General features: G+C 39.2%; 1 protein-coding gene across 1 annotated transcript in view; it reads left to right on the top strand.

Annotated features, from left to right (window-relative positions):
* Positions 1–18,165, top strand: part of NFKB1 (nuclear factor of kappa light polypeptide gene enhancer in B-cells 1) — a 125,568-nt gene that overhangs the window by 92,094 nt on the left and 15,309 nt on the right. The window contains exons 13-17 of the mRNA XM_011943214.1: positions 8,625–8,816; positions 10,140–10,229; positions 11,388–11,582; positions 13,338–13,479; positions 16,710–16,824. Coding sequence (XP_011798604.1) covers positions 8,625–8,816; positions 10,140–10,229; positions 11,388–11,582; positions 13,338–13,479; positions 16,710–16,824 — 734 coding nt within the window. The remainder of the gene's footprint in view (positions 1–8,624; positions 8,817–10,139; positions 10,230–11,387; positions 11,583–13,337; positions 13,480–16,709; positions 16,825–18,165) is intronic.

An 18,165-nucleotide genomic window follows, 5' to 3' on the forward strand; every position in this document is an offset into this window, starting at 1 on the left:
TTTATTTATCTTTTTGAAACAGAGTCTGACTCTGTTGCCCAGGCTAGAGTGCAATGGTGCAGTCATAGCTCACTGCAACTTTGAACTCCTGTCCTCAAGCAATCCTCCTGCCTCAGCATCTCAAGTAGCTGGGACTACAGGTGTGCACCACCATGCCAGGCTAATTTCTTTTTTTTTTACTTTTAATAGAAACGAGGATTTCCTACGTTGTCCAGGCAGGCCTTAAACTCCTGGCCTTAAGCAGTCCTCCGGCCTTGGCCTCCCAAGGTGCTGGGATTACAGGCTTGAGCTTCCGTGTCTGGCCATTGTACTTGTTCTGAGAGGAGGACAAGCTAATTAGAAGAGATCAGTTAGTCATCTCCTTTGAACAGCTTCCTAGTAACAGGTCCCTGGATCCACAGTGCTTATTTTTAGAACGGACAGTAGTATATTCTTCTGAGGTCATGGAATTAGTCCAACTTTTTAAAATAATGTTATTTCCACCAAGCTTATATGAGATTTAGACGTTGAGAATTTGTCTTTGAATTTGAGAATCTAACATTTCTTGACTGACTCAGAGTTCAAGCAGCTGAGATGAAAAACTCAGGCTTGCTCTTTAGGAGAATCAGCCAGTCAGTCAGCCAGCCTCAGGCGGTGGAACAGAAAACTTGGCCAACGTGCACTGCAAAACTATGAAAATGAGTAAGGCGTCACTCTTTCTCTCACAAAAGATGCTTTAAGAAAGGGCACTCACAGTTTTCTTAAATAGTTGTAATGTAAATTATGATTTTAATAAGTACGAAAAGTGAAGCATCCATAAAAATATATGAGAATGTTGAAGAGAGAGCCCTTTGTCCCTTTATTCTAAAGCAGCCTCCAAAAAGAATGCTTCATCAAGGAGATAACATTTGGCCCTTAACATTTGGGGTGTGTTTCAGCAGTTGGGTGTTAAATGGAGAAGGAAAGTGTTCTCTAGGCTTAGGTTACTTGAGGAGCTTAAAGAGAGAGGTAAACACAGTTAGCATTTATGCAGAGGGAAACAAGTGTTTAGTGCTGAGATGGACATGAAGGCCAATGTAGGTGAGGAAGGCCAGGGTCAGGCTAAAGAGGGCTGTGAGTGGCAGCTTAAGAATTTTGCATTAATTCTGGAGAGGGATAGCCAGGCCCGCCTAGGTTTGGAATGATGGCTCTGACTTCTTTATGTCACCACTAAGAGTACCATTTAGGAGGCAGATGATGAGTCAGAAGAGTAATGCAAGAATCCAAGTGAGAAACGGTGAAGTTGGTAAAGGTCCTAGTGCCAGGAATGAAAGGAGATGGTGGACTCAAGAGAGAGCACGGTGATACTGTCAAGAGGGCCTACAGGTTGGAGATGTAGGAGAGACAGGGAGTCATGGATGGGTCTAAGACTCCTTGACCAGGAAGTTTGTGATGTGGTTGACTTGATGAAAGGAACAAGGGAGCAAAAGTAGATTTGGGTGGGTAAAGAGGGAACTCAGAGTAAAACATGTTATATTTTAGGTCCCTGTGGGAAAGTCAAGTGTAAGTTCTTAGTAGGCAGATCAAAAGGCAGAACTGGAACTCAAGAGAGGACAGGGTGAGAAATTTAGCATTAGAATCATCTCAAAACAAGATACAACAGGCACCAAGTCACCATTCAAAGGTATTTCTTAACCTAGAGTCCACTGACCCCCAAAGAGTCTGTGAATAGAAATGTACTTTAATATCATCAGCTTCTTTTGAAATCCTATTTTGTATTTTACATACTGAAAACCATGATTCTGAGAAGAGATCCATAGAGTTCACCAGACTGCAGAAGGGGCTGTGGCATAAACAAAATTAGAAACCCCTCAGTTGGAGGGAAGTGAGACTGGGAAGGGAGGTCAGTAAAATGATTGCCACGGGGCACCCAGATCCTTGCTGAGGTTGGAAACCGCAAAGGTGCAGCAGCAACAAGCCACATGGGTGGGTGTTGGCTCCTGTGAGAGCAAGATGTGATAGGTAATCTTTGAAGAGGGCTTTCCTTTCCTAGAATTCGTGCTGCCACAGGAGCGTTTAGAAAACGGTTCTGCAAGTTCTTGTTTCTTTTCTGAGGTTGTGGCCTCTTCATTGTTTGGTCATATTTGTAGTGTATTCTATATCCTGGTGGTTTGAAAACATTGTCAGCACAATAACTTTTCTTTATTCACATGAGATTTCATACAAAATCCCAGTGTATGGACCTGGTAGGCTTTGGTTAAAATAGGGGTGAAGGGCCCCGCCAGCTTGGCCTTCCAAGAGGCTGTCCCACCTCTCCTCACTTCCCTACCAAGAGCTTCTGGAGGTCTTTTGAATGCTTCTGCCTACACAAAATGATGTGAAAATCACTGCTTTAATTTAAACCCTTCTTTAAAAGTAGACACAGAAGAAAAATATGAATAATTTTTTTAGACTTTCTGAGGAAAAAAATAGATTTCTTCTCCAGAAATATGTCTTCAAATAATGTCAGATTTTGCTAGCACAGAGAATCATGAAGAAAGAAAACCCAGGTTACCTGTGTGTGTATGAACCTAGAAACATTGAAAGCTTAGGTTGGTATCTAGTCTGCCTGTCTCCCTTTCCCAGTGGTATCTGTGCCTCGGAAAAGTATGTTATAGCAGGGGCATGTTCAGGTGATTAATGGTTTCTTATCATAGTAGGAACTATCTGATGCTGGGATTAGAGAATGGGGTCACCTGAAAGTTCAAAATTGCACCTGTATGCTTCATGCACATATCTTCCAGGCTGTCATTGATTAAAAGCTTCATACAATACAAAGTGTGAGAACTATCTGGAGAAATACTTACCCATTGAGTTCTGAAGGAAAGAATGGACAACATATATATATGAGGACAACAAATTACTTTATTCTGTAGAAACCTTCTGGATTGTAAAAACTCAAGATAATAGGACCAAGGAGAAATAATCCGGCCAGGCAATGTAACTGGTCAGAAAAGTAGTAGGCCATTTAGCATTGAAGTAGATAATTTGGATCCAAACTATACAACCCAGGGAAACATTGTATACATTTTTCAGAAGTCATTGAACATACTTTCCCTTACCCCTGGTCTCTGTAGTCATTCTCTATCTCATTGCCTAATTTTATATTCTTCATTATTTTTATCAATATGTAAACTTGTCTTATCTGTTTATTTATGGGTCTATTGTCTTCCTACCACCCCAAGTACAAAGAATCTTCTTTAGGTCATAGGCTATCTAGAACAATATAGGTTGCATAGAAAATGCTCATTAAGTATCTGTGTACTGACTTATTGATTTACCAGCCAAGCTGCCGTCCTCATCTGTAAAGCTGGTAATGTGTTGATTATCATCAGGTAAGATGTTAGACATAAATATAAAACATTATACAGAACCAGCCCTGAGCTCTGCATCCTCTATGGTCATCGACGTTGTACTTCACAAAAACTTATTGGAGATGGTTGGGTCCAGGGGAGACAATTGAAATAATCAAGAGAAGGATGATTGGCAAGGAAGGAAGATAGTTGAGAAACTGCTATACAAAGCAAAAAAAAAGAAAAAAAAAGAAAAAAAAAAAAGACCATAATGATTTTTCAATCTGGAAGATGGAAATTAGGGATAAACAGAATCATAATCTTTAAATTATGAAAGGTATGGCCAAGATAAATGCAGGCACCTTTACTGGTAAACTAAAACTTGAAAAGTGAGAATGAGGTACTTTTAAGGCACATGCACAAGAATAGGTAGCAAACACTGAGAGATATCTATATTTGTGAATTAAACTATTATAGTCATCAACTATTATGTGAAGTCACTGATTATTAAAGTCATTGGTTATTATTACACAAAGCTATTTTGGAGTGTTTTCAAAAGAATGACAGCCTAACATAATGAAAACATTACTGCACTTTGAGACTGATCTTGACTCTGTTCTGACCTCAGATAAGCCACCTAACCCTTCCTAGCTTCAGTTTCCTCTCCTGCAAAAGGAGAACTTGTAGTAAGTGGCCGCTTCAGTTCCTTCTAAAATAGGTTGATGTTTCATAGTACATCCCATGATGCCATTGTCAAAAACAGACTGCAAGGATAAATGATCCCTGAACATGGAGTGTGAAAGTCTCCATATTCAATTCTGTGGAGATTCAGACAGCAGGTTCTTTTATAAAGCTTATGTGGAATGTTCTGTATCAGTTTCTTGTCATTGGAATCTTGCCTTTAAAATTCCCATTTTATAGTGAAATACAGCCAATAAATATCTGTCTGCTTTAAAAAGTAAAAGGAATACATAGAAAATACTAACTAGTCTCTTTGCTGGAATCCATGTCAATAGATAACATTTATTTCTGAAGATAAATAAGTTGCCTGCTTCCCTCTTGTGTTTCGTATGTCTGCAGTGAACAGTCATGAGTATAGCTGTAAATTAGTTATAACTGATGAGGAAATTATAAATCTGAATCTAAAAATATTTGATAAGGAAGTCTTTAAAGTTTCTCCACTTGAAGGTCATCCCCCTTCTAGTAGAAGCATATTTTTCTCAAAATTTGGCAACCTTGGTTTGTTTTTTTTTTTTCCTAGGAAGTCTGGACATGTTCAGCTTTTGAATAACTATTAAAGCGTACTTTGTTACCCTACTTTCCCGTGCTTCATCTTTCACCTGCAGTTAGATGATCATGAGATAATCAGTAAACAGCAACCCTGAGATAATCAGTAAACAGCGACCTTCTTTCTAGCCCTAAGGTGACTGAAACAACCACAGAATTAGAAATAATCGAAGATCTTTCTGAATATAAGCATGACAAAACTGACACTGAAGAATCAGAAATAGAACAATTGTTAAGGATTCAGCTCCTGATCAAAAAAAGAATACCTCATTGACTTTATTTAATTTGAAAAAATGAAATAAAACCCCCTTAACTGTTCCAGCCCAAAAAAGAGAAGAAAGAAAAACAAAATATATGATAGAAAAAGAAGAGAAAGAAAGGGAAACAGAAAAAAGAAACGAGAACACAGTAACACCACATAGGCAGTGACGGAACTCAAAAGGGCATTGGGGCTGGTGAGAAGCACAGATAGTGAGAAACAGAAAGATGAAAACAAAACAAACAAACAAAAAAAAAGGCAATCAAAAGTCTCAGAGGGCATCACTGTACTGTAGTCAAATAGTGGTCTTAGGCTTTTAGCCCCCCGTATCTCATCAGTCACCAGAGGTTACAGACCCCTCGTTTACTGTGTTTCTGGCATCTACCCCATTTTTATTACCATGGTGACCACTGAGGAATGGACCTCCATCACTTATGTCTGCCCTGTCTCTGCCTCTCACTTTGACTCTTTAGTATGCCCCACACACAAGTAAAAGATGGACTTCCTAAAATACCATCCTATTTCCCTGTTCAAAAACATTCAGCGGCTTTCTTGCATATAAGTTCATTCTCCAGGTGCTCCACAGTGTTGTCCCATTTCTCAAGAATTCCTTATACAGTCATACCTTGTTTCATTGTACTTTGCAGATACTGTGATTTTTACAAATTGAAGGTTTGTGGCAATAGTGTCAAGAAAGTCTATTGGTGCCATTTTTTCCCACAGCATGTACTCACTTTATGTCTCTATGTCACATTTTGGTAATTCTCTCAATATTTGAAACTTTTCCATGATTATTATATCTGTTATGGTGGTCTGTGAACAGTGATCTTTGATGTTTTGGGGTACCACAGATAGTGTCCATATAAGATGGCAAACTTAATCGATAAATGTTGTGTGTGTTCTGACTGCTCTTCTTACTGGCCATTCCTCCATCTCTCTCCCTCTCCTCAGGCTTCCCTATTCCCTATCATACAACCATATGGAAATTAGGCCAATTAATAACCCTACAGTGGCCTCCAAGTGTTCAAGTGAAAGGAAAAGTCACACCTCTCACTTGAAATCAAAAGCCAAAAATCATTAAGCTCAGTGAGGAAGGTGTGTCAAAAGCTGAGATAAGCCCAAAGCTAGGCCTCTTGTGCCAGTTAGCCAAGAATGCAAAAGAACATTTCTTGAAGGAAATTATAAGTGCTACTCTAGTTAACCCACAAATGATAAGAAAGCACAGCCACCTTATTACTGATATGAAGGTTTTAGTAGTCTGAGTAGAAGATCAAACCAGCCACAACATTCCCTTTTACCAAAGCCTAATCCAGAGCAAGGCCTTAACTCTCTTCAATTCTATGATGGCTTAGAGAGGTGAGGAAGCTGCAGAAAAAAAGTTGAAAGCTAGCAGAGGTTGTTGGTTCATGAGGTTTAAAAGAGAAGCCATCTCTGTAACATAAAAGTGCAAGGTGAAGCAACAAATGCTAACAGAGAAGCTGCAGCAAGTTATCCAGGAGATCTAGTTCAGAAAATTGATGAAGGTAGCCACACCAAACAGATTTGCAGTGTACAAGAAACAACATTCCATTGGAAGAAGATGCCATCTAGGACTTTCATAACTAGAGAGAAGATGTAAAAATGCCTGGCTTCAAAGCTTTTAAAAACAGGCTGACTCTCAGGAGGTTGAGGTGGGAGGATCACTTGAACACAAAAGGTCGAGGCTGCAGTGAGCTATGATTGCACCACTGCACTCCAGCCTGGGCATTGTCTCAAAAAAAAAAAGAAAAAGAAAAAAAAAAAAGCTGACTTTCTTGTTAAGAGTTAATGCAGCTGGTGACTTTAAATTGAAGCCAGTGCTCATTTATCATTCTGAAAAATCCTAGAGCTCTTAAGAATTATGCTAAATCTACTCTGCCTTTGCTCTGTAAATGGAACAAGAAAACCTGGATGACAGCACATCTGTTTACAGCATGGTATACTGAATATTTTTAAACCCACTGTTGAGACCTACTGCTCTGAGGAAAAAAAAAAAAAGATTCCTTTCAAAATGGTAGTGCTCATTGTCAATGCACCCAGTCACCCAAGAGCTCTGAAGGGGATGTTTTCATGCCTACTAACAGCCATTCTGCAGCCCATGGATCAAAAAGTAATTTTGGCTTTCAGTCTTATTGTTTAAGAAATACATTCTGTAAGGCTGTACCTGCCATAGATAGTGATTACTCTGATGAATCTGGGCAAAGTAAATTGAAAACCCTGCAGAAAGGATTTACCATTCTAGATGCCATTAAGCACATTTGTGATTCATTGAAGGAGGTCAAAATATCTACATGAATAAGAATTTGTAATAAATTGATTCCAGCCCTCATGGGTGACACTGAGGGATTCAAGGCTTCAGTGGAGGAAGTAACAGCAGATGTGGTGGAAATAGCAAGAGAATGAGAATGAGAAGTGGAGCCTGAAGATGGGACTGAACTGCTGCTCATGATTTACCTTTCATGGATAGGAATTGTTTCTTATGGATGAGCAAAGAAAGTAGTTTCTTGAGATAGAATCTACTCCTGGAGAAGATGCTGTGAACATTGTTGAAATGACAATAATTTAGAATATTCCTTAAACTTAATAAAGCAGCAGCAGGGTTTGAGAGAATTGACCCTCGTGTGGAAGGAAGTTAAAACTGTGGATAAAATGCTGTCAAACAGCATTGTATACTATGGAGAAATCTTTGTGAAAGAAAGAGTCAATTGACAGACTTCAACAAATTTCATTGTTGTCTTATTTTTAAAAATTGCCACAACCACCCAGCCTTCAGTAGCCAACACCCTCATCAGTCAGCAGCCATCAACATCGAGGCAAGACCATCCACCAGTACAAAGATTACAACCTGCTGTAGGCTCAGGTGATTGTTAGCCTGTTTTAGCAATAAAGTGTTTTTAATTAAGATATGTGCATTGCTTCTTTTTAAGACATAATTCTATTGCACACTTAATAGCCTATAGTAGAGTGTAAACATAATTTTTTTGTGTGCTGGGAAACCAAAAACATCATGTGACTTGGTTTATTGCAGTAATGTGGAATTGAACCTTTTAATATCTCAGAGGCATGCCTGTACTAAACTTTCACTTCAGCCAAACTTATCTACTCCTGTTCTCATAAGCGCCCCATGTACGTCTTTCCTTCATTATTGTTTTCCTCCATATCCCCTTTCCAGAACATCTTCCTTTTTCCTCTTCTTATATAAAGTTGATTTTGAGAAGCCTTTCCTGAATTTCCTATCCTTCAGTGACCTCCTAAAAGGTTTTCCTGAAACTCCTAGAACACTGATCTGCACCATGAATTTAATGTATGTAGTGTTATAGTGCTGTCTCACTAAGTCTTTCCCCCACTATCTTAAAATTATGTTGGAGGGTTCTTGACAGCAAAGACATTATGTCATGCTTTTTTTTATTTCCAACATTTAGCTCATTGTAGATGTATAGTAAATGTTAACCTATTAACAGGTTATTTTGTGTGACCAAGCAAAAGGATCAATAATTTTTTTATTCAGTATCTTCAGTATCTTTTTGATGGACAATCAAATATTTCACTAATTTTAACAACACTGGGGACTGAAGAAACTGTTGTAGAGTGGATTTGGGTGTGTACTGCTCTGTGGTCTCTCTGGAGCTAGCTTTTAGCATTCATATCCATTGGAATAAATATAATGCTTCTTGAAATTTAGCATCTCTTCCTCTTTGAGTGCTTTCTATTTCCCTTTAAGATGTTTAAAAATACCATTAGAATCAGTGGTCTTTCTGTGGCTAGTGGTGGGACCGAATCAATCTTTTCTCCTCTGGTTTCTCTTCCTTTAAATACAGATAAAGAAGAAGTACAGAGGAAACGGCAGAAGCTCATGCCCAATTTTTCGGATAGTTTCGGCGGTGGGAGTGGCGCTGGAGCTGGAGGCGGAGGCATGTTTGGTAGTGGCGGTGGAGGAGGGGGCACTGGAAGTACAGGGCCAGGTACAAAAACACCTATTCTTTCTAAAACTTTTTCATATTGGAGAGGGTAGAATTTTCTTTTCTTTGGTTTCTGAGCATGTCTGTGAGTTGACTGGCTATGATATTATTGAGTATATTAATTAAAATTTCCTGACAAATGTCAATTTATTTTTCAAAGAAATCCATGTTCATTTTACAATATGTAGGTAATCTCAAAAGCCTTTAAGAAGAAAAAAGGTACCCCAAAGCCAGTTTTTAATGAGTACCTCCCTAAACACTTTAGTATATTTCTCTTTTATGTTTTTTGACATGGTTGTCTTGTTTTTGTTTGGAAACATTGAAAAAATTTTATATCATATGTACTACAATATAACTATATATTAAACATCTCTATATAATACATTGTAGAAAATTTGAAAATACATAAAATCTGCCATCAAAGGTTAACTACTACTATTTTTTATGTATATGTTGTAGTAGATACGTATGGATTTTCCCCTGAATACAACTGTGATCATCATCATGCATTTTATTTTAATCCATTTATTTGTAATACTATTTTACTATCTTTTGCACCATGACTGTATGTATAGAGTCATATGTGCAATGTTTACCTGAGATATTAACATAAACATTTCCTCCAGTAATATGAACTTTACCTAAGCGTAAATTTTAAGCATCATTTTAATGACTCATTTCCTCAAGTGAACAAACCATAGAATAACTTACTTACATGTAGTTTCCTGTTTTCTATGTAAAATGCTATACTGAACTCCTATCCACATAACTTTTCATTTATTCCAGATTACTTTTGTAAATTAGAGTCTTTGTAAAGTTACTGTGTCAGAGGGCATGACATCTAATGCCAGCTGCTTCCCCAAAGAGTTGTACCAGCTTGTGCTTCCACCAAAATTGCCTAGGAGTGAACAGTGGTGGCCATTTTTCCATTGAGGAGTCAGTATGTTTTTCTGTGCTTTGTTTGATTTAGTTTTTTTCCTCAAGGGGTTATTTTAATGTTTTCTACATAGGCAAGTCTGAGTTTGGTTGGTGACCCTCACTGTTAGCCTCTCCCCTTCACATAGGAGTGGAGGCTTTCTCCATCGCAACCACTCCCCAAATCTGGGGTGCTGTCAGAGTTGCCAAAATGTAAACTTTATCAAAGTGGAATTCTGATGGTCCCATGACCCCCACCATGTGTCTTAGTCTCAACAGAAGCACCATGTGTGGGCACAGTACTGTCCTTTCACACCAAAGGCTGTGGTCACCTGACAGACAGACACTAAGTTGTGCTGAGTCTTGTAAAATATCTTCATGATGTTTCATTTGTTTTACTTGCCATTTCAGGGTATAGCTTCTCGCACTATGGATTTCCTACTTACGGTGGGATTACCTTCCATCCTGGAACTACTAAATCTAATGCTGGGATGAAGCATGGTAAGTAATGCTTTATTCTTAATACCAAGAAAGGAAAAAAATAATTAATCCTAAAAAGGGTTTTTAAAATCTATCACAACAGTATTATCATCTTGAAAAATAATTGATTAATGCAAATAAACTGAGAAGATACTTTTTCCAAAAGATATTATTTCCTGTGGCTAGTATAAACTCTATTCCTTGTTCATATTTTATATATTTACTTCGTAAGTGGCATGAACAGAGGAAAGAAAAGAGCATTGAAAAGAGATATACAGAGACCTGACTATTCAAACATTTTAAACATCACCAAACTTACATATTCTGTCTCTCGTTTTCTCAAACAGTACACTTCCGAAATCATTTTGAGTTTTATAGGGTTTGTCTTTTCCTATCAAGTCATCACCTGAGAAGCTGCAGTTAAACCACGTGTTGATAGTTTACATTACAGGTGCATTCTAGTGTACCCATGGAAGAAGTAATACTATAAAGAAGTCTTCCCATTTATTGAATACCTATTTTTGTGCCAAGTGCTTTTACATGTTTTAACTGTTATCTTCATGACTGCACTATATGGAAAATAGTATCTCCATTTTGCACACAAAAGACACCAAAGTTCAGAAACGTTTATACTCACGGAAAGCACACAGAAGTTAGTGGCAGAACAAGAATTTGAAGCAGGTCTCCACCATAAAAGCTAGATGCTCTCATAGTATCTGTCAGATAACATAGTTGAACCGGAAAGGGGATGATCAGGAATGGTGCACTGGATAGCTCCCATACTAAAGAATGTGAATTGACAACATGTCTTTATGACTTGCTTTGTTCATTAGCGTTAGGAAAAAACTGCTCTGCTTTCAAGAACTTTAAAAATTCAACTTTTCTGCAATTCACAGAAGAGCTTTATTTCATTTTTCTCCTATACAAGTAAATAAGCAAAATGAGATCTAAGATTTTAGAAGTATACTAAAAATGATTTTTAGAATTGAGTTTAGAATATCTCCAAAACATGGTATTTATGATATGACCATTTTTAAAAGAATTTTAAATTATTGTTTTTCTTTTCCTTTTGCAGCAAACTTGCCTCTTACCTTTATCTGACCTGCATTGGAATAGTGAATTATCACTAAATTAATACATTTTACTGAGAAAAATCTGATGTTTTTGCATTTATCTTAGGAACCATGGACACTGAATCTAAAAAGGACTCTGAAGGTTGTGACAGAAGTGATGACAGAAACACTGTAAACCTCTTTGGGAAAGTCATTGAAACCACAGAGCACAATCAGGAGCCCAGCGAGGCCACTGATGTGAATGGTGAGGTCACTCTAACGTATGCAACAAGAGCAAAAGAAGAGAGTGCTAGGATTCAGGGTAAGTGAGCACACAAATTGTGTTCTATTGGTTGGCTGGGGAGGGGTCAGTCCTAGGTGTAGAAAGGTATCTGCTAATCTTTTTTTTTTTGAGACGGAGTCTCGCTCTGTCGCCCAGGCTGGACTGCAGTGGCCGGATCTCAGCTCACTGCAAGCTCCGCCTCCCGGGTTCACGCCATTCTCCTGCCTCAGCCTCCCGGGTAGCTGGGACTACAGGCACCCGCCACCTCGCCCGGCTAGTTTTTTGTGTGTTTTTTAGTAGAGACGAGGTTTCACTGTGTTAGCCAGGATGGTCTCGATCTCCTGACCTCGTGATCTGCCCGTCTCGGCCTCCCAAAGTGAGGTATCTGCTAATCTAAAGATGACATATCAATATCTAGTTTAGTGTACTCTTCAAAGTTCTGTATGTCTTTGGAAGAGCATATGTCAGATCATTTTATTCACACTGGGATTTCCATTTTTGCTCTGTTATCTTTGAATGTAAAGTACAGAAATTTACATGTACATTCTCCAGTCATAATCATGCAGTTTTAAGGTATTGTGAGAGATAATCAACTTCTTTTCTGGCACAGATAAATAGAGAAGTATTTCTACAAGCTTAATAGTCACCCTCTCTAGATTCTGGCTTAACCATCATACTGAAATAGAACTTTGCCTTAAAATAGGAACTTTTCTTTTTATCTTGTTGCCCTCTTTGAATAAGTAGGATTAGGAGAAAATGTACTTTTGCGTTTACTCTGAACCAATACTTATTAGCATATGTGTCATGATTCTAGGTCATCCTAGATCGTACTAAGAAGACATCTGTAAAAGCAATTAGAGTTGGTGGCCACATGTGGTATCTATCACATATGCCTTTTTTTTTTACACCCCTTTAAAAATGTATAAGCCATGATTAGCTAGGGAACTATATGAAAAGCAGACCATAAACAGGTTTTGGCCCAAAGGTCACAATTGCCATTCCCTGACCTTAATGGAACAAACTTTACAAAAACATGAGTGTCTCATGGAAAGTCTCTGTTTATGGCAGAGACGTGTGTTTTTTCAAACATTGCCTAACAAGCTAATTGTTAGAGATCCCAATGAAGGATTATTTCACCAAGATATTGGTGATTTAAAATCATGGTAAAATCTAACATTGTTTGGAGATTGTTTTCCTTAAAATAACAGATAATGGTTGTTCCCTTAAAATAACACATTTCTAAACTTTTTTCCTCTAACAAACCACACATAGATTCTTTTTTTTTTTTTTTTTTTTTTGAGACAGAGTGTCGCTCTGTCGCCCGGGCTGGAGTGCAGTGACCAGATCTCAGCTCACTGCAAGCTCCGCCTCCCGGGTTTACGCTATTCTCCTGCCTCAGCCTCTCGAGTAGCTGGGACTACAGGTGCCCGCCACCTCGCCCAGCTAGTTTTTTGTATTTTTTAGTAGAGACGAGGTTTCACCGTGTTAGCCAGGATGGTCTCGATCTCCTGACCTCGTGATCCGCCCGTCTCGGCCTCCCAAAGTGCTGGGATTACAGGCTTGAGCCACTGCGCCCGGCCAGATTCTTTAAGATCAATCTCTAACTATATTTGTCAATGACCCAATGTCCAATTCTGCTTTTTCACAATCCAAAAGCATTGAAAGAGCATTTTCAACTAAAATGATGTGTCAAGGTGTCAGAACACTGATGCTAGTCAGTTTGACCTTGAGCATGCCATACTCATAAAACAAAAGTAGGAACATTCAACTATGATTGTGGTCATTGCCTTACAGATAACCTCTTTCTAGAGAAGGCTATGCAGCTTGCAAAGAGGCATGCCAATGCCCTTTTCGACTACGCAGTGACAGGAGACGTGAAGATGCTGCTGGCCGTCCAGCGCCATCTCACTGCCGTGCAGGATGAGAATGGGGACAGGTAAGTCAGGATTTTTTGCATGATAGGTTGTTCTGAGTAGGGAAAAAGAAGAGCATCGTATAATGCATACTGACTAGAGATAAAAATAATTGTTCAAATGTATTGAGTCCTCTAACTGGAACGATCAAGAAAACTAGTGTGAATAAGGTTAAGTAGCACAATTTGCTGCTCCATCCTGCTGCTGTCATCTGATGGAATCTGTAGTAGCTGGAGGACTCATCTAAGAGTGAATCTCTCTGGGCAAGCCAACTAAGATGTGTATAGGTAATGGTACTTTTTGAAAAGCCTCACTTTGTTTATTGAAATAATATTTGGAGAATTGTCAAGAGTCCTACCAAATCCCTGAAGCCTTGTTATCCCAGCTGCATATTTATAATGACAGTGTACTCAAGAAAAAGCCCAATAAAGGCAGCAACAACAACAGAAAGATTAAGAGGGATTGGTCATTCTTTCTCAGTTACTGGTTTCTTCTCTACTACCTCTTCTGATGGTCACCAGTCTGTGACTGGTTCAGACTTTTGTGACTGCTCCAGCCTATGCGTGGGAGTCGAACATTCCAAACACCATGCCTTCCATTCCTGCTATTACTGAGATTGTATTTGCAAAGCCACCTGGCTTCTTTCTAAAACAGTTCTCTTAGTCCTTTCATTGAGACTTCTAAAGTATCTCGAAAGCCTATAAAAATAACAAGAAACAGCAGCCTTCACATTCAACTCAAGTGCCTTATCTAAAACCTTCCTAAAATAGCATCAACACAGAGAAATCCTTTTCTGTGGAAGAGCTCTTGAGTGCTGTGTTTTAGACCTCAGTTTAAAAATTAAACCAAGCACTTTAGGAAAGTAACAACCTCAGGGTTTCAAGCAGAGACACCTTTGTTCTCGTTCCTTGCAATGTAACCAAGGATGTGGTATAACCACTGGCCTTGTTATACAGTATGAGAGGCACCAGTACAACCTTCTTGGTGTAAGGCCATGAACAGCAGAATGCTTTTTCAGGGTTAAATAATCCAGTTAGCATTCAATAGCATACAACCACAAGAAAAAGCAGTTAACCGAGACAGGATAGCAGTGTTTCAAGTGGCATTTCCAGGGACCTGTTGAATTGATAAGTCTAAGAAGATGAGCACGTGCAGGTTAGAAAGGAAGTGCTGATATCTGAAGGGGGGATTGTAGGAAGGGATACAAGGCGAGGCACGTGCAAGTTCCCTCCTAAGACCCAAGCACACTCACACAAGCCGGCTCTCAGAGAGGCCATAGAGGTGGGACTTGGAGAGACCAAAGGATCCTCAGAAGAGTGTAGGTAAAGGGCAGCTTTTGGCCATCACAGCCCAAGTCTCTTGTTTTAATTCAGTCCATCAGATTTGGCTAATAGTCTGAGTCCTGTGGCCGTTAGTCATCATAGAAAATACAATAAAGAAAAATATATAAAACTTCTGCTATTGGGGAAATTCCCATAAGGGTGTGAGGATTTGAGGGGGAGGGGGAATGTACTTCTGCTATGAAATGCTGAGCTGCACATGGAAATTTTCAGGCAGTTTTAGAAGTATGACCTTTTTCTTGGTATATGTGCATCATGTCTATGTCAGAGTTTAGGCCCTTTCAGAAGTCTTCTTCCAGTATCACATTTCAAGAAGCAATAGTGAAACCCTGAGATCATCCATTTTAAAATATTTCTCAAGTAGCAAAATCACAGTTTAGTTTTTTAGGCTCTTCTGTGCCAGTGTTAATCCCAAGTACGATATACTTGCTATTGCTAAGGAAGAGGCTTGAGTAAAGTGGCACCTGATAGCTTATTTTAGAGAAGATCCAGCCTGTACCTCATGTCCCAGATGTAGTTTTGCTGTGAGATGCTTTAGTGTGCTCTGCACCTCAATCTTTCCATGCTCTGGAGTGGTCATCTTCTTAGACATTCATCTGCACATCTTTAGAGCAGTGCACATGTATCCCCTATGCAGGAGGATTGCTTAAGGGATTAAGAGATGGCTTTGGAGTAAGACAGACCTTGGCTTGAATCCCAGCTTCACCACTTATGGCCTTGACTGAGTTATATGAGGCCTACAAGTCTCAGTTTCATTAGCCAAAAAGCAAAGATAATATTACCTACTTCCTAGGATTATTGTTATAATAAAAAGACGATATATATCAAATGCTTAGCATAGTCTGGTAAATCAGAGCTCCCCCAAAATAGTAGCCACTGTTAAAATGATTGCTGTTATTGTTTTGAATTTTAATAGTATGTTTTTTAATAATTAAAAGAATTATGCTTCTCTGAGTGACTTTGACACCACTGGTATGTTCAGCCTCGTTAGTGTAAGCTCTTAGGTTCCTTCTATCATTCTTATTTTTGTGCCCCTACTGCATGCTAGGGCTGTAAGATTGACTCAGACAGAACCTGCCCCAGAGATGACAGGACAGAGAAGGAGAAAAATGTGTAGAAAACTGCAGTTGCATAACCAAGCAGTAAATTTGAGAGGGACAACTTGCTCCACTTAGGAGGTTAGGAAAGTATTCTCTGAGGATGTCGGGTTTGAACTGGAATATAAAGGATGGAGTAGGCATTGTTCAGGCAGAAGAAAGGAGCAAAAACGTTCCAGGTAGAGAGAATATTTGCCGGAATGTTTGCAGGAGTGGTGGGAAATACAATCACTTTGTTTCTTCACAAGTTTACTGCAAGAATTTTCTTCCAGTAGTTAAAAGCTTCACACCATTCTCCCCTCTTGGGATCTAGAAAGATCCTTAAAAAGCCACCGCACTGTATTTTGGAGGGGGGCAGCAGGGCTAGGTGAGATAACAAAGTTTTCTGAACAATCCCTAGTGCCAGGCATTCATTTTACATAAAATCTGTGTGTCAGGAAAAGTCAGGGGGAAAGGTAGAGGAGAAAACCACCCAAAGCCATACTACAGAGGTAGAATTGGGATTTAGGCTTAGGTGCTTCTGGGCTGGAAGCCTCAGTGTGTTCATGCATCAAGGGGTCAGACATGAATGCTCCCAGAGGCCAGACAGGTACCACAAATAACATAACAGCCTTGGGCAGACAGTTAGGAGGGACGGGTCCTCTGGAGACGGCATCCCACCTCAGATTCAATACATTTTATAGATTCAGAACATTTTAGGGCCAAATAAAACTAGGTATGAGAACAGATTCCATTCTTGAATCTAACCACATCTTGGGAATCTTTTCTTTTTCATTAACATTTTAGTTAATTATTGCCACTGTGTTTTCATTCCAGTGTCTTACACTTAGCAATCATCCACCTTCATTCTCAACTTGTGAGGGATCTACTAGAAGTCACATCTGGTTTGATTTCTGATGACATTATCAACATGAGAAATGACCTGTACCAGGTAAGCCGAAATCTCAAGAAGACAACTGAAGAAAAATCCGTAGTTTACTTTTTCTTTTGTATGTTTGGGTGCATGTTATTTTTAGTAATGTTAAGAGTAGCAAAAATAAAAACAAACCGTTACAGGTAATATCTAAAATCCCATTAGTTGAGAATGTTACCTTATGATTTAGGATCTTTTGATCTGTGGGTATAACAGCCATCAAGCCACAATGAAATTCAGCATCCCACCGGGGGAAGGCAAACTTTAAACTTTAGAAATCAAAGAATTTTTTCATTTAAGAGGGAGAAACTAGAGTGAAAATGTCACATCTGTCAAGAAAAATAAAGTTAAAAAAAGGTTTGAAAAGCCAGTAATTTATAATAATTTTAAAGTCTACTGAAACATACGTTGACAATATCCAGATTAAATGTATATCAAATAAAGCGTTCTGAAATCACCACACAGAAAGGTTAAAAGTTTGCTTGAGGAGGAAGAGGTGTCTTTCAAAAGCAGAGAGACAGCTCCAAGTGAGGAAAAGTGGGAACACCAAAGTTTTGCCCAAATCGGGTTTTCTTAGGAATTAATTAGGTGGGCTGAAAATACAAGTTGAGGAACTGTTTTTTCCAGAGGTCTTCCAACACTGCAAAGGGAGAAGTTAGCTAGAGACACAGCGAGGCCCCCTAATGGGCATGTGCAGAATTCAGGGAGAGACAAGGAGCCTGGGAGCCACTTGGGCAGAAGCAGAGCTTGGACACTGGTGATGGGAACCCAGTGACCCCAGCCAGACTTTCTGGCTGAGCGACTGCACTGGCATGAAGCCAAGATGGGGTTTGGCTCCTGAGGTTTCCTCCTTCCTGCCCCCGATTGCTTTTCCCACCTCACTGTCTTTCCCCCACTCCCACCAGTCTGCTGTATGGGGCTCCTGCCCTTGCCCACTTCTTAGCCTTCCATTTTTCTCCTTTCCTTCATTGACCTGAAGCATCTTCCTCATCCTCCTTGGAGAGATGGTTTGCTGGTTCACGTGTATCTCTCACTCCAAAAATATGACCACAATCCTGTGCGATGATTTACTTAGTGAAGATATTTGTTCCTGCTCTCTCAGTTTTTAAAACAGTGATGTGAATCATTTCTGTTTCCTCACTTTAAAGGAAAATGCTTTTATTAATTTAAAGAAAATTAATTAAAACTTCATTTTCTTTAAAGAAAATTAAAATATTTATTTTCTTATTTTTATTTCCATTCTTTAAAATGTGCTTTAGGCTGGGTGCGGTGGCTCACACCTGTAATCCCAGCACGTTGGGAGGCCGAGGCAGGCGGATCATGAGGTCCTGGCTAACATGGTGAAATCCCGTCTCTACT

The sequence above is a fragment of the Colobus angolensis genome, unplaced genomic scaffold (genome assembly GCF_000951035.1).
Source record: "Colobus angolensis palliatus isolate OR3802 unplaced genomic scaffold, Cang.pa_1.0 Scaffold217, whole genome shotgun sequence".
In the NCBI taxonomy this organism is placed as follows: Eukaryota; Metazoa; Chordata; class Mammalia; order Primates; family Cercopithecidae; genus Colobus; species Colobus angolensis.